The following is a 25,559-nucleotide window of genomic DNA, read 5'->3' as shown; positions in this document are numbered from 1 at the left end:
TGGACATTTTTAGGATATATTCGATTTCTGTCTCTTATACACATCTAGATGTGTATAAGAGACAGGTCCTTCTCCAGGCCCCCCTCTATTTGAAATTCCTGGATCCGCTACTGTAAACTTTAATTTGTTAATTAAGCCCTCTCCAGACACTGCCCACGGCCGCTTTCGGCGACCCTGTTTATAGTCACGGGGGACACAGGTAGACGCTGGAAGAACAAGAGCATCGAGTGATCCCTTACTCTTCCAGAAGTTGCAATGGGCTCTTTAATTTTAAACTAATCAGATAGGCCTAGGTATTAAATCATTATCGGACAAACACGAACCCTTCGCATTGACGTCAAAACTGTACTATGAATGAAACTTTTCCTTCCTTTTTGTTCTGTTTCACTTATTTTTATTAATTGCCTTTCCGGCTTTAGTTTCATAGTTTTTTCCCATGTCTATAAATGTCCATGTGTATAATCCCATATTTAATCAGGCCTATATATAATACCTATATTATATATAATCCTAATTATATAGAAGCACCCGGAACAAAAAAGTAATGGCGTATCTAGGGATTGCGTCCCCTCCCAAAAAATACTCGCCCTACCCCCAGGCGCTTCCAAAAAATCACGCTCAAGCTCTAATAATAATCTAAAATCATCTTATTTTGCGAACTAGCACCCCTTACCTGATAATCGAGCCCCAGGTGACCTTCGCCCCCACCCCACCCCCATCGGAGCCCCACCTCATGCCAAGACTCCCAGACACTAATCGTGTGTTATTGTTTGTATGTTAAACCAGCAAAAGGTTGTGGCATTTGTTTATCTTTTCGAGGAAATTAGTTATTAAATTTCTACAGAAAACACATCCATGCTCAAAACAAACACTTTGATAACATTATGGAGCTAGACCGTAGGTCAAGGATATGGGACTCTACTGCACTGATAATTGACTAAAGAAAGCTTTGGATATTACGTCAATGCACTCCTGGAACTGAAAGCAAACATAGGCTAAATATAGTAATCGAATCAAAGAGTCAATCTTTCTATTGAAAGCCTATTGAATAATTCAGCTACATTTTTACCGTATATTTTAACCTACGTTTCCTCAGGGTACAAGGGGAAAATATCTATCTTTGGAAAATCTTCTCTACCCCTTTATAAATGACCTTTTCATCTCCTGAAAGTGCCTTCGCGCGCATTTCTTGTTAACATGGGCCAATTTTCTCTAAAAAATTGCACATTTTAGGAAGTTTTAATCAATTCCAACGTAACTAGAATTAAAAACACCGGGGGACAAGGGAAAAATCCATCTTTGGAAAATCTTTCCCCACCCCTTGACAAATGCATCCTCTGAAAGTGCCTAAAATTCTCAAATTCTTTGCGCGCATTTCTTGTTAAGGTAGGCCAATTTCCTCTATAAATTGCACATTTTAGGGCTTCTTTAGGTTTATCCTTTTGAGTCATTTAAACACATAATAGTCCCAAACTCAAGAAAGACAAATTTAAGTTAGATCGTTTTAACCTAAAAGAAGTGTATTGGTGGTGAAAGGATATGTTTGTAATAAATAAAACCATGATGAAAATGCGTATATTTAGTTTCAAACACACGTGTGTGGCCTACCGGTATATTATAAATAAGATAAGCCCTATGTCGTATTTTTCTATATGGGGAGTTGGGTGGGGTGGGTATGGTAAATTACTAACCGGGAAAATAAATACCACCTCTGACCAAGTCCCCTGTTACGCGCCTGGTGTTAGTGCCAAATGTGTGCCCTTGTGCGGACAGGGGATGTGCCCCCTTCTGAAGCTGGAAACCTTGTTTTTGCAAAATAAATTGATGCAATTTGCTATTATAGGCCTAATCAACCGATATAACCTTAAAAATTCTTGGAATTGATAACATTACTGATGTCGTAAACACCCTTCAGTGTGAAATGTAGCTGTCTTTGCAAGCACATCTAACATCTTCTAACGTCTAAGGAAAAGACAGGTGGAATGATCAGGAATGCCAATCAAGCCTACCAACTGACCAATCAGAAAAGGGCCAAGGAACCAGCGTACGGTCTTTACCACCACGGTCATGGAAGAAGTTGCGCCAAAATGGGCGGAGCTTAGCCAAAAATGTTTATCATCATTATTATCACAATAAGGATGGTTATAGATCGTTTAATGACAGTAGGCCTACAGATTATTCATCGACGTTATAATACAAGGACCTGCTCCAATAAGCAGACTACCACTGAAATTCAAAAATCTTCAGACATCTCATCATCAATTTCTATTTGAAATCATTATTGGCGGGCGACCAAACAAGGTATTAAAAAAAAGTCTCGCCCCTGCTGCAACAAACAGAGTACAAAAATGATGAAAATGTCTACTTTGCAGATTGGCAAAAATCCCCATAACTACAAATGATACAGTTCGTCATTGTCATAAATAAAAAGAACGAAATAATAATTCTAAACTTTCCAAAGGTATGCAAATTATCATTAGAAAGCGATGATTCACTGGAATGTTCAAGAATATTAGGCCTAATCAAGCCGAATAAATGACCAATCACAGCAGGGCCAAGAAACACGCGCACGGTCTTACAAGAACATGCCACATAGGCAGAGCTTAGCGAAAAAATGTCTATCATCATTATTATTATATAAAGATGGTTATAGAATTATATTGTTAATGATAGTAGCCACATATTATTAATCGACGTTATTATTATTGTTTATAATAATAATAATAATAATAATAATAATAATAATAATAATAATAATAATAATAATAAATATAAATATTACTGTAATTACTTTCATTACAGTATTAATGTTTTGGCTTTCATAACTTGAAAAATCGCACTGAATGGAGAAAAAAATGAAAACTAACTCTGCTACATAAGCAGAATACCGATGATAAACTTCAAATATCTTTAGTCACCATTTAATTTCCTACGGCAGTGCTGGAAAAACCATTTACAAACTTTCCACTTTGCAGATCGGCAAAAAAAAAAAAAAAAGCAGATCAGCAAAAAAAAAAAAAAAAAAAAAAAACCCACCATGACTAATAATGATGCAGTTCGTACATTTTTACCCCAATGTTGTTATAAATAACAAGAACAACCACCAAATAATAATTATCAACTTTTTCAGTTTCAAGTTTATTTACCAAAGATAAATGAATAAATAGTACAATAAAAATGGTGTTTAAACCAGAAGAGTAAAGCAAAATTTAGCTACTCTAAAGTCCTGTAGCAAAGAAAAATTGGGGGAGCGATGACCTGATTATAGGGCGGATTTACTCATTTGTAGAATCGCCCAAACTACTTTCCAATAATTGGGAGGAAAACTTAATGTTCTGTTCTCGCATACGCAGATGATTCTCGTGACGTGGTTATGTTGTAGTGACGTCATAATGACGTGATTATGTTGACATAGTGATGTTACACAGGGGCATAATCTGGGTTTAAATTTAGTGGGTGGGGGAGTGGTCAGGATTATAATGGCAAACTTTACGATGGTCAACTCACTAAATAAATATACTAGATATAAGAGGATGTCTGAGCAAGGCCGCAGATCTGTTTTGTAAAGGTGGGATAGGGATTCGTGAGTCCACACCCATTTTAGCCCCACCATGGAGCCGAATTGGTAATATTAACTCTAGATGGCCGGAAATTACACTTTTATATAGTAAAATTCATTATCAACACATCGCCATTATATATACAGTAGTCCAAATGAAGCGCCAACAAATGTTCATGATCTTTATCAGCGATTTTCAGCAACTACATATTCTTGATGAACTTACACTGCGGACGAAATGTAAGGGAACCAATTCCCCTTAAAATATGTGTGTGTTGGGGGGGGGGGCATGTTCCCACTGTCATACCAAAACCTGGCAAGAAGAAATAATACCGTAAACTTTTTTTTCCCCGACAATTGTCGGAACACGGTTCAGCCACACACGTCATATAGCTTTCTCCTTCTTACAGAAACTTCGCGCACACTCATAATAATCATATTAAATGGTAAATCATTTTGACGTTAAAGTTAAATCAATCTGCATACTACTTTGTTTCGTCCTTTAAGGACTCATCAGTGCAGCTCAGATAAATTTGAGATTGAACCTTAGCTATGAAACAAGCAAACTTGTAACAAGGCAGTTTAAAAGCGCTCGTAATACCATGCCAAGAGTGCTTGAACTACATATAGTAGTGGGCCAGTTTTTTTTTTTCTTCGAGGGTAATAAGTGATCATCCAATATTGTGTAGATTCGTGCACGTGTTAGTGTAAAATTGCTTATTTAAGATAATTTAGGCCTAATTGACATAAATAGGAGCTCAAAAAATCCCATAATGGTAAGACAGCTAAACTACGATAATTATATTATCGTAGTTTGTCTAGACCGACGTTCCGCAAACTATGGGATATATATATATACTGTATATATATTGACATAAATAGGAGCTCAAAAAATCCCATAATGGTAAGACTAGGCTCTTTACACCTAGATAAACTCATAGTTGCACATTTAGATGCATTTAGCGGCAGTTTGTTAACAATAGACCATCCAACAATCCTATTTAAATCACCCTGAAGCCTAATACAGGCGTCTATTCCATAAATAGGTCTTGAAATCGTATTGTCATCAGCGAATTGAAAAATTGAAGATACCATATTCAAGGTCACTTACATACATTAAAAATAACAAAGAACTGACCCTTGAGGAACTCCTGATATTACACTCTTCCGTTTAGAAGTTTCACCTCTATAGATGACTCTTTCTTTTCTATCTGAAAGAAAGTCCTGAATCCATTTATTTACAGTTTTGTTTATACCAATATTATTAAGCTTTTTATGTAAACGCTTATGTGGGACCTTATCAAAAGCAGATGAAAAATCTAAGAAAATTACATCTACTTGTCTACAATCTTTAGATTCTAAACTTTGAGCCCATGAATGAAATGCCTTTGTGAGTAACAATTTAGTACTATATGCATGTCTAAAACCAAACTGATTATCTGATAATAAATTATTGAACTCTAAGAAATTACTTATTCGTTTACATAAAAGTTTTTCCATAATCTTACAAACAATTGGTGTTAAAGACACGAGCCTATAGCTCTTTATCTCTCCCTTTGGTTTTCCATGTTTTTTAAAAACTGGTACAACATTAGCTGTTTTCCACTGTTTTGGTAAAACACCTTTCTCTAAAGATAAATTTAAAAAGTTACACAATACTATTAGGAAATAATATTGATATAATTCATTTGACTTCCTAATGTAATTGGATGTTAATTCGTTTGGAAATAATATTGAAATAATTCATTTGACTTCCTAATGTAATTGGATGTTAATTCGTTTAAGTTAAGCCAAACAATAATTAGAAATAAAGTAACCTTACTCAGGATGTTTCGAGATTAATGTCTCCTTTTCAACTGATGTTGGTGTTGGGTTGAGTGGACTAACTATGACGTCACAGAATTGTGACATCGTACATCTCTATCTGTCGATGTTGATGACAGACGATCTTCCTATATAATATGAGCGTAAACAAATCTGATGGAAGCAACATTCTCAACACATTATATTAATGTACTCTAGAATTACATTTTTCACTAGATGGGATCAATAATTTTGTGTAAATGTGTTGTAGTTCCACATTTACAATGAAATTAAAGGGCGTTTATATTTTGAGCATGCGATCTACACTAGAAAAAAATAAAGCCTTCTCGAGAACGCCTTCCTCGAATAAACGCCCCCTCAATAACCCCTCTCAACAAAACGCCCGATGGGGCGTTTATTCAAATGAAAACGGTAAACTATTTAGGCTGACCACCGGGGTCTGTAGGGGGCGGGGTGGGCCTAACAAAATACAATAATTTCGTGTTGTGCTCTACATATCAGTAAAGGGTATTTATTTGAGTAATAGTAGTAGTAGTAGTAATATTTTATACCAAAAAATAGAAATAATCGCCTCCCTCGCTCAACTAATTAGTCTTGGCTTTCCAATGTATTAATCGCCCTTCACACCTTTCACTTGATCTCACAAGATTATTAAACGACAATGGACATTGTCCATGCATTATTTTAAAACCTAACGTTAGTCGATATACTTTAAAAATATCCTCCATGCTTAAAATATTCAAAATCCTTAATCTATATAAATATGACGTGTCCCAATTTCCTTCCTTTCTGTACATAATTATTCTAGTTGCCTTTTTTTGTACCCTTTCTAGTCTATAAATATTTGAAATTTCAGTAGGTGCCCACATGCAGCAATAGTACGTCATAACCGGTAATATTAAAGTTTTATAAAGATTGAGCATAGCCATCCAAGACATTGCCTTACTAAATCTTGAAACAAAACCAAGAAGTCTGCTTGCCTTATTACTAACATAACTCAAATGAGAATGACATGATAACTTATTGTTAATATAAACACCAAGTAGTTTAAATTCATGGACTCTTTCAGTTGTTTCAAAATTTATACTATAGTCCCATGTAAGAGGCTCTTTACACCTAGATAAACTCATAGTTGCACATTTAGATGCATTTAGTGGCAGTTTGTTAACAATAGACCATTCAACAATCCTATTTAAATCACCCTGAAGCCTAATACAGTCGTCTATTCCATTAATAGGTCTTGAAATCGTATTGTCATCAGCGAATTGAAAAATTGAAGATGTTATACCATATTCAAGGTCACTTACATACATTAAAAATAACAAAGGGCCAAGAACTGACCCTTGAGGAACTCCATGATATTACACTCTTCCGTTTAGAAGTTTCACCTCTATAGATGACTCTTTCTTTTCTATCTGAAAGAAAGTCCTGAATCCATTTATTTACAGTTTTGTTTATACCAATATTATTAAGCTTTTTAAGTAAACGCTTATGTGGGACCTTATCAAAAGCAGATGAAAAATCTAAGAAAATTACATCTACTTGTCTACAATCTTTAGATTCTAAACTTTGAGCCCATGAATGAAATGCCTTTGTGAGTAACAATTCAGTACTACATGCATGTCTAAAACCAAACTGATTATCTGATAATAAATTATTGAACTCTAAGAAATTACTTATTCGTTTACATAAAAGTTTTTCCATAATCTTACAAACAATTGGTGTTAAAGACACGGGCCTATAGCTCTTTATCTCTCCCTTTGGTTTTCCATGTTTTTTAAAAACTGGTACAACATTAGCTGTTTTCCACTGTTTTGGTAAAACACCTTTCTCTAAAGATAAATTTAAAAAGTTACACAATACTATTAGGAAATAATATTGAAATAATTCATTTGACTTCCTAATGTAATTGGATGTTAATTCGTTTAAGTTAAGCCAAACAATAATTAGAAATAAAGTAACCTTACTCAGGATGTTTCGAGACTAATGTCTCCTTTTCAACTGATGTTGGTGTTGGGTTGAGTGGACTAACTATGACGTCATAGAATTGTGACGTCGTACATCTCTATCTGTCGATGTTGATGACAGACGATCTTCCTATGAGCGTAAACAAATCTGATGGAAGCAGCATTCTCAACACATTATATTAATGTTGTACTCTAGAATTACATTTTTCACTAGTTGGGATCAATAATTTTTTGTAAATGTGTTATAGTTCCACATTTACAATGAAATTAAAGGGCGTTTATATTTTGAGCATGCGATCTACACTAGAAAAAAATAAAGCCTTCTCGAGAACGCCTTCCTCGAATAAACGCCCCCTCAATAACCCCTCTCAACAAAACGCCCGATGGGGCGTTTATTCAAATGAAAACGGTAAACTATTTAGGCTGACCACCGGGGTCTGTAGGGGGCGGGGTGGGCCTAACAAAATACAATAATTTCGTGTTGTGCTCTACATATCAGTAAAGGGTATTTATTTGAGTAATAGTAGTAGTAGTAGTAATATTTTATACCAAAAAATAGAAATAATCGCCTCCCTCGCTCAACTACTTTTCAAAAATCCCCTTAAAAATAAAGGAAAAATATGTTAGGTAGACACTATCTAATAGGGAGGTACCGTACAGTTTGCTGCAAGGAAACTGATAGGCAGTTTTTTGTTACATGCGCTTTACAACAACCAAACATTTAAATTTAAATGAGAAGTAACTTAGCACAGTCGGCTAATCTGGTGGTAGAGACTGTGCGCGCTGAACCGTGGAGATCTAGGTCCCCGGTTCTGTCTCTTATACACATCTAGATGTGTATAAGAGACAGCTCTTGTGTTTCAGCTGAATGGCCGAAATACAAGTTACATATAGCGCACCGTGTTTCGGATGAGACGTTTAAGCCGTTGGTCCCGTGTGCACTTATGGCCCATGTGTTGTATACTCTTCGGAAAAGAGTAGAGGATTGTCTCCCGGTGTACTGCCCAATCACCACCAGAAGGACCCTATTGGAAATAAAAAGTCTTCTTCTTTCGTGGGCTATTCTTGGTGTTTACACCTAATAAATCTAATCCAATCCAATAATTTCATTTAAACAATGAGACAAATGTTGTCAACAGATGGGTTTGTTCTAGATGCTCGTATATGCACTGTCCTTTGTATTAAATGGTGATTGTGAGGATTGGACTGATGATGGTGGGTGTCTATAAAACGAAGACCGAAGACCCAAAAACGAAGACCCCTATTTCTTTTTTTCTCTTTTATTTTGATGATACTGAACCTGGCTGTCACAAAATCAAAATTGCGAATTTTTTTGGGCGTCTGTTTGTGAAATATTCAAGGGTCTTCGTTTTATAGACACCATTATAGGGTGTCTATAAACGAAGACCCTTGAATATTTCAAAAAAAAAAAAAAAAAAAAAAAAAATTTTGAGATAATTGAATGGATACACAATTCCATAAAAAAGGTTGATTCTATGTCACATCGCGCAATTCAGCTATAAAGACAGTTTAAGCGCAGATGCACCAGCATGGAAAACCTTTGTACAATCAATCACTCTCTATCGAGGTCAGCAGGTATGTGCTGTCAGGCAACCCCATGCATAGTGACCACAGTACACTGATATGTGTGCACATCTCCATCGACGACACCCCTTCAGTAGACTATACTCTTTTAATAAAGTACAGTTTTTGTGTAGACAACATTTGACACTTTTGACGTGTAATTTTTGCTTCCTTATTGTTTTAAAGTACAATACCTGGTTTAATCATATTGTGTATTAATTTACAAGATATTCTGTATAAAATTGTATAATCCTGAATCTATTGACATGAAACAAAGTAAGCCTGCCTAAACCTAGGGCCTATAGGCCTATTTCCAGTGGCCGATTTAGGAAGGGTGACGCGTAAGGGGTGTACGTCCCCCCACCCTATTTTTTTGCAAAGAAAAAATTACACCCACGGTGTTTAAGTCTTATTTTCCTACCAAAAACACCCTAGGAGAGTGCTATTCATAAATCCACTTCGAGAAATAGAACACTTGTAATTTACTCAATGTTAATATACAGTAGCGGATTTTGTTAGAAGAATATATTAAAATTTAAGTGTGAGAGTGTAATTTCCGGCCATCTAGAGATGCCCTAACCATAAATTTTCTTGGTTCCTCAGTCTGTGAAAGTCCCTCCCTGGTTCACCTCTCTTTCGAATTCCTGGATCCACCACTGTTGATTTATTATATAATTATTGTTGCGCTTACTAATATTATTTATAATGAGTCTATTGTAATTTTCACTTTATCCTCTCAAAACAGTCCTATGTAAAAACGTTCAGAGTGCGCTATTTCACAGGGTCCTACGTAATTTGCATAACGGCTCCCCCACCCCCCACTTCCAAATCCTGGCTACGCCGCTGTGCGCTAATTCAGTTTCATTTTTACAAATCTTCAATTTGAGCATTAGTCACCAGAAACTTCCAGATATTTGGAAGACCTCATGCATTGTAACTATTCCCAAGAGACCAGCAATTGAATGTATGAGTGATGTGAGGCCTACCGTATTGCATTAACGTCAGCCAAAAATCTTGTTATCGACTTTCGTAAAAATATCACAAATAGGCCTATTGATGATATCGTTATATGTTGAAAGAGTATCTACATATAAACATCTTGGAGTTGTCTTCGATGACAAACGTAAATGGGGAAATCCCATTGATAAAAAAAAATTAACTCTAGTATGTATTGTCTTTGTAAAATGAAAGAATTTAAAGTTAAAAATGAAATTAGCACTATGTTCTACCAATCAGTGTCTGGGCTTATTGTTTAACATCCTGGGGAGGTAATGCATGCAGGAAGAAATTGGGAGGAATGATCGATTAATAAAGAAAACCGGAAGAATACTGATACGAGTCTACATGCTGTTGACTTTGATTTATCATGCACGAGTGAACAAGTTTATTCCCATACTAGATTATGAAACTGACCCACTTCATGGGAAGTTGATTAGTTCTATCAGGGAGTTGTTATTTAGAAATTTATTATTTATCTAAATAACAACTCCCTGGTTCTATCATACTTAGAAGTGGTGGAATGCGCTTGCCAAACTCCCACACAAGTCGGTCATCTTCACTCCTTTGTCTCTACGAGCATTAAACTCTTCAATACAAACTATAGCAGATAGATCCTTATTGAATATTAAGCGTTGATGGAAATGGTAATACTAATAATACTAATACTAATAATAATAATAACAATAATAATAATAATAATAATAACAACAACACAACATTATGCAGCTTTCAATTTCCGATTTTTTGATGTTTGTATTTCATCATTTTAAAAATCTGATGTTTTGTACAATGTACTATCGTTTTGGATCGTATTTTTTATTATGAATGTATTATGTATGAATTTTAATGTATTTTTATTCTTTTTTGTGTTCGATTTTTGATGTTTTTACTTTTTTAATATCTGATGTTTTGAAATTGTGATGTAATTTTGTATTGTATTTATATTATGTATATATATATATATATATATATATATATATATATATATTTAAAGAAAGGTTTGATCGAGCAAACAATTTCTTATTTAGGAGATAATAAAGTGATTCTGATCTGATTCTCACTCTAAAGGCCAATTTTATTTAGTTTATTTAGTATTTTATCCGGTAACACATGTCTTATTGAACTAGGAATACGTCTGTTTTATAGACCTATGTATTTTCACAATATCCGTCAACTCGTATAAAATTAATAGTCCTATAAGTCATTGTTATTCATATTACATTATATAATGTGTTTGTGATTATTTATTCACGGAGGAATAAGCATACTGCACTCTTTGTATTCAACACATCTTTTTTTATTATTTAATTAGGCCTACACCTTTTGTATATGTATTCCACGATATCTGTCAACTCGTATAAGCCATATTAATTTTTCCTTGGTTTTGATCAAACTTTTTCTAGTGTATATAATGATTTTGACTTTCGGGAGATCGTTGGATCCATATCAAACCAGCACAAAGCGCAACCACCTCCTATATATATCATTTTATCCAACAGCGTAAACAAAAGGCAGAGACATCGTAACAGTGCATAAATTCTGCACTTTTCGGAACCCGGCATTTCATCATCTGGAACTTTCGAACAAATCACAGACATTCCATCTCCATTTTTGATGATATTATTTGCAATGTGTAGACATGAAAGCAGCCGTGTCTCAAATGTAATAAATGTCCCGATATGTAGGCCCTAAAGGTTTTTAATGTTTTTGGTCCAAATTCAATGAAGTTGCAATTTCTTCTACTCCGCTATTTAAGTACGGTAGGTTGAATCATGTTTGTTTACATGATGCAGATACCACCGAGTTAAAATTGGTAAACATACGGCATTGTGGGTTTCCCCTAACGGAAGTATTTTTCATAATCAATACTGACTGGCCATCCTCTTAAATTTTATTAGCAGCCTCACTGCACAACTTCCTTTTATTGTTGTTGTTGTTATTATTGTTATTATTATTATTATTATTATTATTATTATTAGGCCTATTATTATTATTATTATTATTATTATTATTATTATTATTATTATTATTATTATTATTATGATGATGATGATGATGCTGATGTACAAATGGGGTATATCCCGCATTCTCCTCTAACACTAATATTGGGTGCTGAGTTGCCAACTCCTAATATGTAATTACAGAATTTCATTTGTATCTTATCAATAAGAGAAATATCATCCAAACCCTCATTTCACTGCCATAGAGTAAAATCGGTAATATTTTAAAATTTGATTTATAAATTAATCGCTAGATGACGAAAACGTCCCTGAATTATCCCCTTCAAAGCACATAAGGCTATATTAGCTTGTAGACAATTATTTTCTTTGGCTTTATTCCATTTACCATTTTAATTTAAAGTACCGTAACTCCTAAATATTTATAGGCCTATGATTTGGAAGTTTCGATTGTAGTCAAATTTTAATTTTTTTTTCATATTTCTTAGGTTTATTCCATTTTTTAAAAAACAACAATGTTACTTTTGTTAACATTTACAGTTAAATCCCATGTCTCACAATATCTTGATAATTTATTTAAATAATTTTGTAAACCACGTACAGTATCACTAAACAGTATAAGATCATCTGCATAGAGTAAATGATTAATTTTTAGATTACCTATTTGGATTTTGTCGTTTTCGTTCTCTTCATTTAGCTTTCGACTGAAATCATTTATAAAAATATTAAATAAATATGATGATAATGGAGACCCCTCTTGAATTCCAACAGAACACTTAAAATTACTACTAGTATTATTTTCAACCCTAACATGAGCTGTAAGTTTGCTGTACATTCATTTAATAATGTTGAGCATTTTACCTTTCACTCCTGTAATGTTCAATTTAGTACAAAGGTACTGAAGTCCTACAGAGTCAAAAGCACGTTTAAAATCAATAAATGCTACATACACTCTCCCTCGTTTTTTAGATAAGTATTTAGTAATTATTGTATGAAGAATGAATAAATTATCTGATACCCTAAACCCCTTTCTATAACCAGCCTTTTCTTAATGTAAAATATTATTTTCGTCAGCCCAATGATTTAATCTAAAATTCATGTGTAAAAAGATTTTGGCTAACACTGGTATGAGAGATATTCCCCTGTAATTTCCAGGTTGATCTCAGCTTCCTCTTTTAAATATTGGTATTATAAGGCTAGTTGCCCATTGTTGTGGGAAGTTTCCAATATTAAAAAAATTCAATGGCATCCTTCCATCCTTGGGATGATGGATATGTAGCAATCTTTTTGAGAGTTTCTAATTTTATGTACCGTTGCACTTTCGTTCATGGCTGAACAGTCCAATTTGTGAGCGACAAAACCTGCCACAATTATTGCAATTGTAGCCACCAATAGTTTGAACTTGGCTGGTGCTCTGTTCCCTGCGTGTACGTCTGATGATGCTTTCCTGTACAGGCAACAAATAAAGATCACAAATAAGGGGAGATGTATGAGAAGTTTAACATATTGTTTTACTTCCGGAGCATGGCATTATGACCGTGTGATTGTGATAGTATCGGTAAGTAAAATCAGGTTTAAGGAAATAATTATAATTAAAATAACTAAAACTAAACTAAACTAATAATACATGTAGGGTACTTTTTGATCTAAATTTGGCGATGACATAACAGCAACGGCAATTTTCGAGTACGGTACATCTCTATTAGACCTACCGGTATATACCGAGAACAACGTAAGGAAAAGGAGCTATTATGATGTAGTATTCAGTCAAGTACACTATGATTATGACATTGGTTTTCGGTGGGATCATAGCGGTATTTATTTTTGTCGTGGGTACTTCAGGCGTTATATGTAAAGGTAGGTGGAGTAGGCAAATACTTTCTATATATAGGCCTAGCACAATTTCTTCGAATGTTATATAGCGGTGCATCTAGGGGTGCGCACCCCCCCCCCAAATAAACGCTATCCCCTCCATCCAACTGAAATTGTTCGAAGCGAAAAATCACACTCAAGTAGTTAAATCTCCCCATATCACCTTATTTGCGAGCTAGATCCCCTAACTTAATCATTGAGACCCCTTAACCTTCAAGCGCCCCATCAACCTCCTAAATATGCCTCAGCTCCACCCTCATGTTGGCCACCTTCATTGAAAAACAATAATTATTGGTGTTTACTTTTAAGTGGAAATATGGCCTCAAATTCAATATTGTTGCAAAAGATCATGAATTGAGACTCTGTCTCTTATACACATCTAGATGTGTATAAGAGACAGATATATGTACTTCCCACCGCTCCCTGGGGAGTATTTATAATAATTTATGTCACTCCAAAGTTTACTCTCAGACATTCAGACACCATAGATGTAAAGAGAGTAAAACTCGCTATGCATAAGGTTTGCTGTTCAACTATTACTGTTCATAATCTTCGCATTACTATTAGTCTCATTAATTTACTTTATTCTCAAAAGATGCTGCAAATCATGAAGATGTGGATCGCTGTTCATTTACGTTGGCTATTCATAATTAAGATTCACTGGTCATGCTTTGTGCTATTTATAATTAAGAAAGAGATTCGCTTAGTCTTAAATTTATTTTTTAAATTAATACAGCTATTCAGAGGTTAGCTTGTTACGGTATGTCAAGAAAAATGTTCGCTAGTCACAAATGTATAAAAATACTGCTTTTATATGGTTTAGTTATAATCAAAAACATGTTCGCTAATTGTAAAGAGAGAAAAAAAGGCTCGCTAGCTTTTACCCCTTTTTTTATTTTTACTTTGTTATTATAACTACCGAACTTTTTCTTGATAATGTTTAGCGAGCCCTTCTTTGTTCATACTAGCTAAACTGTGTTTGTTATGATTCGGGAACCCTACGAACAAAGGAGTTTTAGGCTATGACTAGTGAACCTTATAAACGAGAAAAAGCAAACCCTAATAGCGGGTGGATCAGTTTTTACAATACAGTTTAACATTCACCACTCTCCTCTAAAATAATACGACCCTTTGTAAAGCATTTTATTGAGACCTTACTGTTCCAAAACAATATCACTCTACTTCATAAGGAATCTTCATGTGGCATTTTAGGAACATATGTCGAACTGGTACACATAATAATTAGTAAGTTCTTGCTATATTAAACTTATATACTGTACGAAGTGATTAACACACATAAACACACACACCCCCATACACCCCCACCCCACACACACACACCCACGATCCCAGTCAGGCGTATAGTGCGAGATGGCCACCTTCTTTTACAGGCACACGTCCTTGATTTTTTAAACATATTATAGTAATAGCATGGAGGTATAACATTTGTATACCTCCATGGTAATAGTACGTTTCAGAAAGTGGCACAGCTCTCATACTTCTACACAGACAAGTCTTGAAAATTTAACTACAAACTATTAACAGCTCAAAAAATACAAAAAAAAAAAGAAAAAAAGATACAATTCAACCATGGACCTATTAATAAGATAGGCCTAATAGGTCCACGATTCAACCTAACTTACTTGTTTTTAATTAGACCTTATATCTATCCCATACCACATTAACATTAACACATATTGTATACATTTTGTCCGATAGTAGACTATCATTAATAATAATTGTCTTGCATGTGAGGTGTTGCCCCGGGGTCCTTACTGGCTCTCGACGCCACTGCAGGTGACCTCGAAAATTGAAGCCCATAACTTGATAGTAGGGAGCTTTCGATTTGTGCGACGACACGACGCTATAACGGAATCACTCATGCGTACGTGACCGTCCTACCTGGCGTCCTACGTTTCATGCATATGTAGATTTCAGAATCTACTGGATGAGAGGTGACCTTAATGTTCTCGCATGCGCGAATGACTTTTAGTGACGTCATTACGTTCTACGTCCTACCGTCGTTGTGCAATCGAAAGCTCCCTACTACATGCTTTTAGGCAGTCTCCCTCTAATATAATGACCTCTACTGGGACCAGAGTCTCCATGGTATTTTAGCAGCTTTGGTCTGGACTGTATAATTACAGTCCAGACCAAAGCTGCTAAATACCATGGACACTCTGGTCTGGTCTGGACTGTAATTAGAATAATAAAGATAAAAAGACATTTAAGTTGGGACCATAGAAAAGTGATCTATATTTGGAGGTGGTCTTTAATTGGAGGGAGACCTGTATTATCAATAAAGAAACTATAAACCAAAATTAATGTTAATTCAGCAGTTATATTTTTAATTAGTTTTCATTCGCCACATTACAGGCGTTAATTTCATTTTTAGTCGTATTAAATGTAAGTCAAATTGTACGTTTGTTCCCCTCCTATGACATCATTAAAGAAAACCTACTTGGTAAAATAAAAACTCTTAGTAAACAATGGTTTAGGGCAAAACACGCATTTATAAAAGGAAATAAAAATGTTGTAAAGGATGCAATGTAATGAGATGATTCTACAAATAATCTACAAAATATTGTTTTATTTTTACAGAACATTCATGTGTGAGTATAGTTAACTCTGGTTCTTTAAGGCTTGAAGGAGGTCGAAGCACACGGGATGGCACTATAACGGATGGCTACGTTGCGATTGCCGAAGAGAATTATGGGCCCCTTGTAGGATACGTTTGCTCCACAGACGAAGAAACCAAACAGTTGCAAGGCAATGCTATATGCCATACTCTGGGCTTTGAAAAAGCATATGATATGCCAAAAGACCATAGGTAGGTCAATCAATCAATCACCAACCACCCAATTAAACAAGCCAACAAAACAAACCGATATCAATCAATCAATCAATCATTCAGTAAATCAATTATTCAAACATTCACTTAATTAATCAGTTGACCAATCAGTCAATCAACCAGTCAATCAATCAATCAAGTAATCTGTCAATTAATCAGTCAGTCAGCCAGCAAGTCAATCAATCAATCATTTAATCAATCAGTCAATTAACCAATCAGTCGTTCAATCAACATTCGATAGAGTCATGCGCAAATTAAACTACGAGAGGGCCTATTGTAAAATACTTAACGTTTTATTTTTATTTATGTTGGCAGATATGGAAAACCTCTGGAAACATTGCAATCTTACAAACTAAATTGCACTTATGAGGATTCTCTATGCATTTTGGAGGAAACCAATGACTGCACGAGTGAAAAACTTGTGAACGTGTGGTGCATTAAGGGTGTGTTTAACTTCTGTAGTTTTGTTTGATAATAACAAACTGTGTTTAAATATAGCCTATACAGTGTATCAGCTTGGCATACATGACGTGAAGATCAATAACCCGAGAAATACAAAGCTTTACAAACATGAAACCGGTAGTATAAGCAGTATAATGTATATTTCTTTTGAACTTTAAACTAGAGAGCGTTTACTACAGTTATTATTTAATTGACAAGAAAACAAGCTTGGCAATATAGGCCTATATACTTGTAGTATTACGCTATTGTTTGGAGGATCCTTTTGGAAGGGTAACCATGGCATTGAACTCTGAACCCTGGGAGTGGAAAGCAACTACACACAGCTAACAAATTTACGATTATATACCTCTGCAGTTAGGTATTCAAAATGTGTTTTTTTTTTTAAAAATCCAACCATAAATACGTTTTTATAACGTAATTTGGTTAACGTTGCTGCAACGTTGTGTTAACAGTATTTCTGACATAGCCTAACCAGAAGGTGCACAATTTCTTCGAATGTTATATAGCGGTGCATCTAGGGGTGCGCACCCACCCCCCTCCCAAATAAACGCTATCCCCTCCATCCAACTGAAATTGTTCGAAGCAAAAAATCACGCTCAAGTAGTTAAATCTCCCCATATCACCTTATTTGCGAGCTAGATCCCCTAACTTAATCATCGAGACCCCTTAACCTTCAAGCGCCCCCTCCCCCATCAACCTCCTAAATATGCCTCAGCTCCACCCTCATGTTGGCCACCTTCATTGAAGAACAATAATTATTGGTGTTAATTTTTAAGTGGAAATATGGCCTCAAATTCAATATTGTTGCAAAAGATCATGAATTGAGACTATTCTTCTATTAGAACCATAAATGTAAAAGTAGAGTAAATTTAGAACAGAAACCGAGAAAAAATGTATCTATACTTGACTTACACTATCTATAGACCTACTATGATTGCATTTTGCTATTTATTGTTCAATGAGAATAGAAAGCACAAAATTAAACATGTATAATTTCCTCTATTCAATAAAATCACGGCAAGTGCAGAGAATGCAAAAGGCCATTGTAATATTAATCTTTAGTACACATAAAAAATAAATTACATTACAATAAATGGTGTTGCATACATTGCTTGTCCCATAGCAAATCCATGGTGTTCCTGTAATAAATGCTTAAGATGAGGGTATACCATATTGACCTTTCCTCTGTTTGCTATACATCGAGAATTAGTGCTGTTCAACGCATATGCAGTGTGATGTTCTTGGTCGGACAACATATGAATGAACAACAGACGAACGTTTAACTCAACTAATACTACACTTTAATCAACACTTATGTTACCGGTTGCTTCCGGTTTGATGGCGTGGTAAAAGGCACGCTTGGCAACACTTGGCCTTTTGAGGTCAGGGGTCATAGATTCTACATGCAGAAGTGTGAAAAAACTTGCTTCTAATTGGATTAGAATTTCCGATGATGCCACAGTAGCCCAGTTTTTCAGATAGAGATCCTGCTGCAGACCGGCAGCGAGACTTAAGTCAGCCACGCTTTGCAAAGCAGCCACGCTTTGCAAAACGGTGACGTAGGCATAGCTCTTCCATTCTCAGCATAGGGAAAATGTTTTTGAAGGTAGTATCGCGTCATTTTACGTCAAACCTTACAAATCTGCGTCAATCTAGGTAAATTTGCGTCAGCATACGTAAATTCCCGTTAACTTAACATAATTTACAATTACAAGGTTTTATGTGGTAATTTTATTTTGATAATTTATTATTACAATGAAAGCATGTGATTTGTATCATGTTTTTGCACCTGTCTCTTATACACATCTCTGATCTTTTTTACGGAAGGCCTAGGCTAGGCCTTGGCCTCTAAACCTAGGCCCTTAACTAGCTAGGCCCTAGGCCTAGCTAGGTATGCTAGCCCAGGAAGGTAGGCTGGGGCGGAGGCTAGGCCTAGGCCTAGCCCTATATATTATATAGGCTAATAGGCCTAGGGTACTAGGCTGGGTATTCTATTAGGCTAGGCCCTTCTAGGCCTAGACCAAGGCCTAGTAGTAGTACAGTAGTGCTACGATAACATCTTTATCTTGGCTAGGCCTAGACCTAGTTTTTAAGCCATCCAGGGAGGGGCCGGGATGTGGTTGTGCCTAGCTTGGCAAAAATGTTCGTCTTGGGCCTGGCTTGGCGGCCTAGTCTAGATAGAAGGCCTAGGCCTAGGTAGGTCTACTCTAGTAGACAAGCCTTCTCTAGCAGGCCTAGCCCTATGTGTTTGTTTTTATGTATACAGTATATACCTTATGTTAATAGGCCGTGGGAATGCCATCTATTTCACTTCCAGCAGAGATTCAGGAAAATAACTTTTAAGTGTTTAATTGATGTCAATATTATTAAAATATACACTATCCTTAATACTTCACAAATAAATAGAAGGCTTGATAGGTAGCAGGTGTAAACGGCAGTAAACCAAAACATCAATTACCAAAACGGCGATAACCAAAATGGCAATGAACCAAAACGGCAATGACAAGTACCAGAAGGGCATAGACCAATGCAAAGGAGAGCAGGCGCCACCGGACCTGGGCTGCAGTTTAGAATTTTCTGAATCGTTTTGAAATTGTCCCGATAGGCAAATCGAATATTGCCATGAGGTCTTTATCCCACTTTTGTTGTTTATTATTGATATTATTTTGCATTTTTTTACTTTTATGACGTATTTGTTTAGCCTCATTTTGTTTGTATTTTGAAAAGTTTTATTTGTTTAAATGTTTTAGGTTTACTGCTTATATATTGTTTCCCCCCAATCTTTTTAATATTGAATTTGAATTATTATTATTATTAAAGATTTATTGTTGTTATTGTTATTGATATAATTGCTGCTGCTGCTACTGTATTTAGACTCATTTTTACCATATTTTATCTTAGTACACTTTCATGGTTATAATTATATATATTTTTTTAAAACTTTTATGGCATAAATTGTTTAGCATCGTTTTGGTCTTGCCATTTTGACTTATTACCGATTTAGTGTTTCTGGTAAAAAAGTGTTGTCATTTTGGTCATTGCTGTTTCGACTTACTTATTGCCATTTTGTCTACAAACCGGTTGAGATAAAACCAGTGAGAATTTTTTGTTTGTTACTGTACAGTTGAACTTGCACTAGTCAAATCCAAAATGCATTGGGCACTGTTGGACTTCAATAATTAGACTTAGAGATTGTTTACTAATGGATAACTCAACAATTTGGCATGTAAAATTAGATCGACTTTGAAATTATTAGAGTTAGGCAAAGTCGACTTGTAAGTTTGACTGTACAGCATAATATCGAAATAGTGTTTTTGGTGTCTTCCATTTCATTGTGGAGACTGGCATCAAGAAATTACCCTGATATCTGAATGCTGTCTATACACTTTCCAGGGGCGTACGGTGAAAAATCTAAGGGGGGTCGAAACGAAAGCGCAGGGGGTAAGCTGAACTCGGAGCAATTTAGCGAAGCTTTCAAAATTCGCGGGGTGCGTTATTTGTGAGTGAAGCGAGCAAATAGGCTGGGGCTAGGGGACCGCAAAAGGGGAAAAATTTATGTTTTTACGTTCTAGTGCATTAAGTTCAATACCAATTCTGACAAAATAGGCCTAATTGTAAACGTAGTTTTTGGGCTCAATATTTTCCCTCAAACGTTGCATGTCTTTCATACAATCTTTCACTTCATTGTAAGCCTTTACAACATCAATTGATCTGCCTTGCAGGCTCTGTGTAATACCAACAAGCGGATGAAGCAGTCTGTATAAAAATAATGGCAGAGTGCAATGATGCGTAACCAATACACCACATTACACAACTCTACTGGCGCGCGGGCTTCGAGATATCAAGTTGATTAAAAATGTATAACTTTATAGGGATTGTTTAAAAAAAAGACAAAAAAATCAAAATATTAAAAGGAAGGGCCACCAAACATTTCTTAGGCGAAGGATAATTTATTTTGATATTAACTACCTTCATGTTAGGCGCAGTTTAATTATGCTAGATTAAAAAAAAAAATTATATTTAAAGGGCACTTTCTTTAAAAGGTGGGGGGGTCGACCGCACCCATCGACCCCCCATGGTACGCCCCTGCTTTCCATAAACTCTGTTTCTTCAGCCCCCCACCCCCAAATGTCCATGATTTTGTTATATTAAAGAGAAACCACTTGTAAATAAAAGACTTCTTTCGATCATTATACAGTCTAATATTGTTTTAATAGGGTTATATCACAGATCGTGCACATAAAGGTCATTTCAAACCAGCAATACTTAGACAATAATTTGACCAATTTTGCAGAGAGCATTTCACTTAATTCTGCAGCATGAGCATTGGTTTCAAGTACTTATTGCAGTGTGAAACAGCATTTACAGAATAGAAAGTATGACTGATTTACAAAATTTTGAAAAGTACAAACCTGTGACTAAAAAAGAAATACAAAATTTTGAAGCCTCTCTATGATTTACCATTTTACATGTGATAAAAGCAAAATCTGTGATCTTATATTTTAATTTATAGCCCCATCCTGTTATCAAAAAGAACAGTAAGCCGTTAAGTGTGATGAGATAATGGAGGCACAATACCTTTTATTATTAGAAATACAGAAAATTTATGTGAAAAGTTGTGGTTACATTCAACAAATTCTATTTATTCATGCAAAGTAAATAAACTCATATTTTTATTTGTTTCAGATCATTTGCTTTTATATGGCAGCCAATTCCAGCAGTCCATACCAAGCTTGTTTTTTGCTGTACCTACACTGTGCCTTTTTGTCTTTTTATCAGGCATTAACACAAAGAAACATGTACAAATAGGCAAGAATAGCAATTTTTGGACCAGTCCTCTAACTTTCATCTGATATTGAATGCGCAAAGTTACCAATACAAGTTTTATACATATTCCACTGTATGTGCAATATCAACAATAAACTATCCTATTGTGGGAGGCACAGTGGTAAACCAAAGAAGTAGTAAAATATTTTGATAATTTTTTTTTTTTTTTGTCTTTTGTGGGGTTATCCCACTTTTATTACTTCTCACATTTCATCACTACATAATTACAATTACAAGGTTTTATGTGGTAATTTTATTTTGATAATTTATTATTACAATGAAAGCATGTGATTTGTATCATGTTTTTGCACAGTACATAAATCATAGTTTTTTTGCAGAACGTATTAACCTATCAGTACAGGTAAAGAGTAATCAATAAAAGTAAACAATCAGTAATTCTTAATATCTAATACCATATTGTCCAATTTAAAAGTAAAAAAAAATATTAAGTTTGACTTTGTTTACTGGTCTAGGCATCAATACAAATTTGTTTCTTGACAAATGATACCTTGTCTTTCAAAAATAATTGAATGTTGTATATGTTACCAATATTTTTTCTTGATTGAAGTGCAATGTTAATGCCCAATTATTATTATTTTTTTAATATTGAAATTTGACACAAATGCCACTATAACAAAACCTGGTTTACAATTAATAGCAGAGCTCGAAAATATTCTTACACTTTTATTTTGCTGCCTCTACATACAGGCATTTTCCTTTGTAGAAAAGTAACAGTTTGTCATTACTATCTATGAATGTACTGTAGGAATATAAAGAATGCTGTATGAGTTAAGTTGAGACTTTTAAATTGTTTTGTAAACTTTGTTAAAGATCATCAAAGTGCGGGTAAAAACAAAAATGAACATTTTTTTTCGTATTCGCAAGTGGTTTTTTGCCAAACATATCCAGACAGAGAAAATACAAATAAAAATTATTGGTGAATGTAAACAGTGTAGTATTGGAATGGTTAAATGATTTAATTTTGTATATTTAGGAGGAAATATACATATTTTGTATTTTGAGATTTCAAGGCAGTGGTAGGCATGATAACAAATTTTAAAAACACCTATGTTTATTTCTGGAATTCCCATTTTTCGTGGCAGCAGGTGTGCTAATTGAACAAAAAGAAAAATTTCTTTTCATTTGACGTCAGTTTGTGCGAGAGATGGGTTTGCGAAACAAGGTATAAAAAGTCTTGCCTAGTTGAAGTAAAATTACAAGAAGGCCGCTGCAATCAGGTTAATCCTTGGGTCTTCACCTCCTGAAAAATTCATTTACATTTCTTATGTCTAAATTTCATTTTATAATATTTTAGTTTGCAGCCAAAATAAATGACATTATTCACCATCTCTGTTTTTCATATGTTTCCACTATAGACCTAACACATCTACATGCGTTTAGGGCCCTGTAGGAGCCCTAGTGGGTTAAAAAAAATGGAGCATGTGGGGTAAACCTATTACTTCTTTTTATTAAATGTTTTCCTCAAATACATGTCATCTGACTTATAAATATCACTGTGCCAAGAATACTACAGTGTCACAAAAGGAGTTCAACTTGGCACCATTTTCTCCACTGACAAACCATTCATCCCAATTTTCAATGTAATGATAAGATATTGCATCCTCGATTTTCTTTGTAAATTTTAGTTGATGATTAAAATAAATGTGTGTTCGATAACTAATTTAATGCGAGCTTTTGTGTTTTTAGTACATTTTGATGATTATTAGGTTTCAAAATGCCTATTCGAAAAACCTTATTCTAAACCATTAAGATTATGAAGTCATTCAGGCGTAATTAACGGTAACCAACGTCTGATTGAAAACAAAGGTGCAACCTGGTGGTGAACTTTATATATAATAATGATATAAATAATAATAATAATAATAATAATAATAATAGTAATAATAATAATAGTAATAATAATAATAATAATAATAATAATAATAATAATAATAATAGTAATAGTAATAGTAATAATAATAATAATAATAATAATTATAATAATAAAATATTAGTAATCATATATACTAATGTGAGTAAGGAGAAAATGTTTTTGCCGATTAACTATCGTACATAGTGTCTTTCTTTTTAAATATCTTGCAATTACTGGCATAGTTTGAGTTCCTATTTATGTCCATTAAAATATAATAAAAAAAATTGTACAGTAACAAATTATTGTACGAGGACTTGTCACACTACAGAGAAATCCTTATTCTAATTACATTAGTACAGTACTAAACAATAAAACAATTTTTGGGAAAAAACATTAATAAAAAGAAGAAAAAAAAAATTAACAAACCAAAAAGAAAAAGTGAGGAATGGTAAATAATGTTTAAAAATTTCCACGCATTATTTTTTTATTTTATTTTCCTATATTCAACAGCAAGCACACTCGGCACTTACCGGATAAGAGTGATGCTTTATGAACCAAGTCTCTTTATGATGGTTAGGGAGTGGAGTTGTTTTTAGTCGTGAGAAAAAGTCCTGCTGTGGCAGGAATTGAACCCACGACCCTGGGATGAGAAGGCAAGCATGTTAACCACTGAGATATATATTACTAAAATCTGGACCTATCATATAATTATCTGTCAGGGAAAACCTCATTTCGCTCATATTGGTTGTTGGGCCGGAATCCTCAATATGCTGTGAGGTAAAAATTTTGCGGAACGCTGGTGTGACTGACAACTTCCCCACCCCTGATAACATTCTAAATGAAAATGCTGTTTTTTTGTTTTGTTTTGTTTTTTTTTTTACTTTGCAAAATTGTAAAATACCTAGTTGTATGCTACAAATATTACTGTAATTTTGCTTACCAAGTACGTAACATTACCGATGTAGTGTGAAATCACTGTTTTTGGCCATAAAAACTCATTCACCCTGCTTTGTCCAAGTTAAACCACCACACATATTTCACCCAACCTTATATTTTATGATAAAGTAATGTATCATGCATAGGAACGTTCACGCTTACAAGCTCTGGTTTACAAACCTTTTACCTCAGTAATTATTATTTCATTCTTCGGTAAAGGGTTTTATGCTTTCAATACTTCACATCTCATGGGTAATGAAGCATTTTCAAATGTTGCAACTGGACCATAGAACATGTAGTGACATCAACCTACTATCCTTAAATCATGAACAAATATGTTCAATGAATAAAAGAATACAATAAATGCAAGGACAAATTATTTATGCTAGTTTTATTAGAATAAGTACAGATTACATCCTTTTGTTGAATTGCCAAGATAATATTTAAGATAATAATTGATAATAAGTACTTACAGTGTTGCTGTGTTTGGTATTCCAATGACAGTGGTTATCATCGGGGAAGTGTAAGGATTTCTGTTTTTAAAGAAAGCATTCCACTGCTATAAGATTGACATTTTCACAATGATTAGGCGTTGTGCTGTAGGGCGTATACATTTAAAACATTCGAAAATAATAAACCTCTAATGAACCTTGGGATAGTAACATTTTTTGTCAGGACCATGTGTTCCAAATCACCTTGTACTTAATTAACATTTAAAGAAAACATTCTCTTGCGGAAATGCGTGTTTTAGCTGCTAAACGTACTTTTAAATAACTCACAAAGGATGGAAAAGAGCTGATATGGTCTCCAAATACTTATCTAACACTAATATGGAACAATATAGTGC

At 34.5% G+C, this 25,559-nt stretch overlaps 1 protein-coding gene and 1 long non-coding RNA gene across 5 annotated transcripts in view; both read left to right on the top strand.

Moving 5' to 3' along the window:
• Nucleotides 1-13,630: 13,630 nt before the first annotated feature.
• LOC117117407 overlaps nucleotides 13,631-25,559 on the top strand; it is a 40,131-nt gene continuing 28,202 nt past the window's right edge. For all 4 annotated transcript variants that reach the window (XM_033261720.1, XM_033261718.1, XM_033261719.1 and 1 more), the window contains exons 1-3: nucleotides 13,631-13,748; nucleotides 16,365-16,593; nucleotides 16,930-17,057. In XM_033261720.1, coding sequence (XP_033117611.1) covers nucleotides 13,670-13,748; nucleotides 16,365-16,593; nucleotides 16,930-17,057 — 436 coding nt within the window. In that variant the 5' untranslated portion in view covers nucleotides 13,631-13,669. The remainder of the gene's footprint in view (nucleotides 13,749-16,364; nucleotides 16,594-16,929; nucleotides 17,058-25,559) is intronic.
• On the top strand, nucleotides 20,990-23,584 carry LOC117117408. Its single transcript, XR_004446901.1, has 2 exons — nucleotides 20,990-21,452; nucleotides 21,763-23,584. It is a non-coding gene; the product is annotated as an uncharacterized LOC117117408 (long non-coding RNA).

Source organism: Anneissia japonica, unplaced genomic scaffold, assembly GCF_011630105.1.
Source record: "Anneissia japonica isolate Jap-2015-1 unplaced genomic scaffold, ASM1163010v1 scaffold1509_len713820_cov188, whole genome shotgun sequence".
NCBI classification, from domain to species: Eukaryota; Metazoa; Echinodermata; class Crinoidea; order Comatulida; family Comatulidae; genus Anneissia; species Anneissia japonica.
The sequence above is the reverse complement of the archived record's forward strand: the minus strand, read 5'-3'. Positions and strand labels throughout refer to the sequence as shown.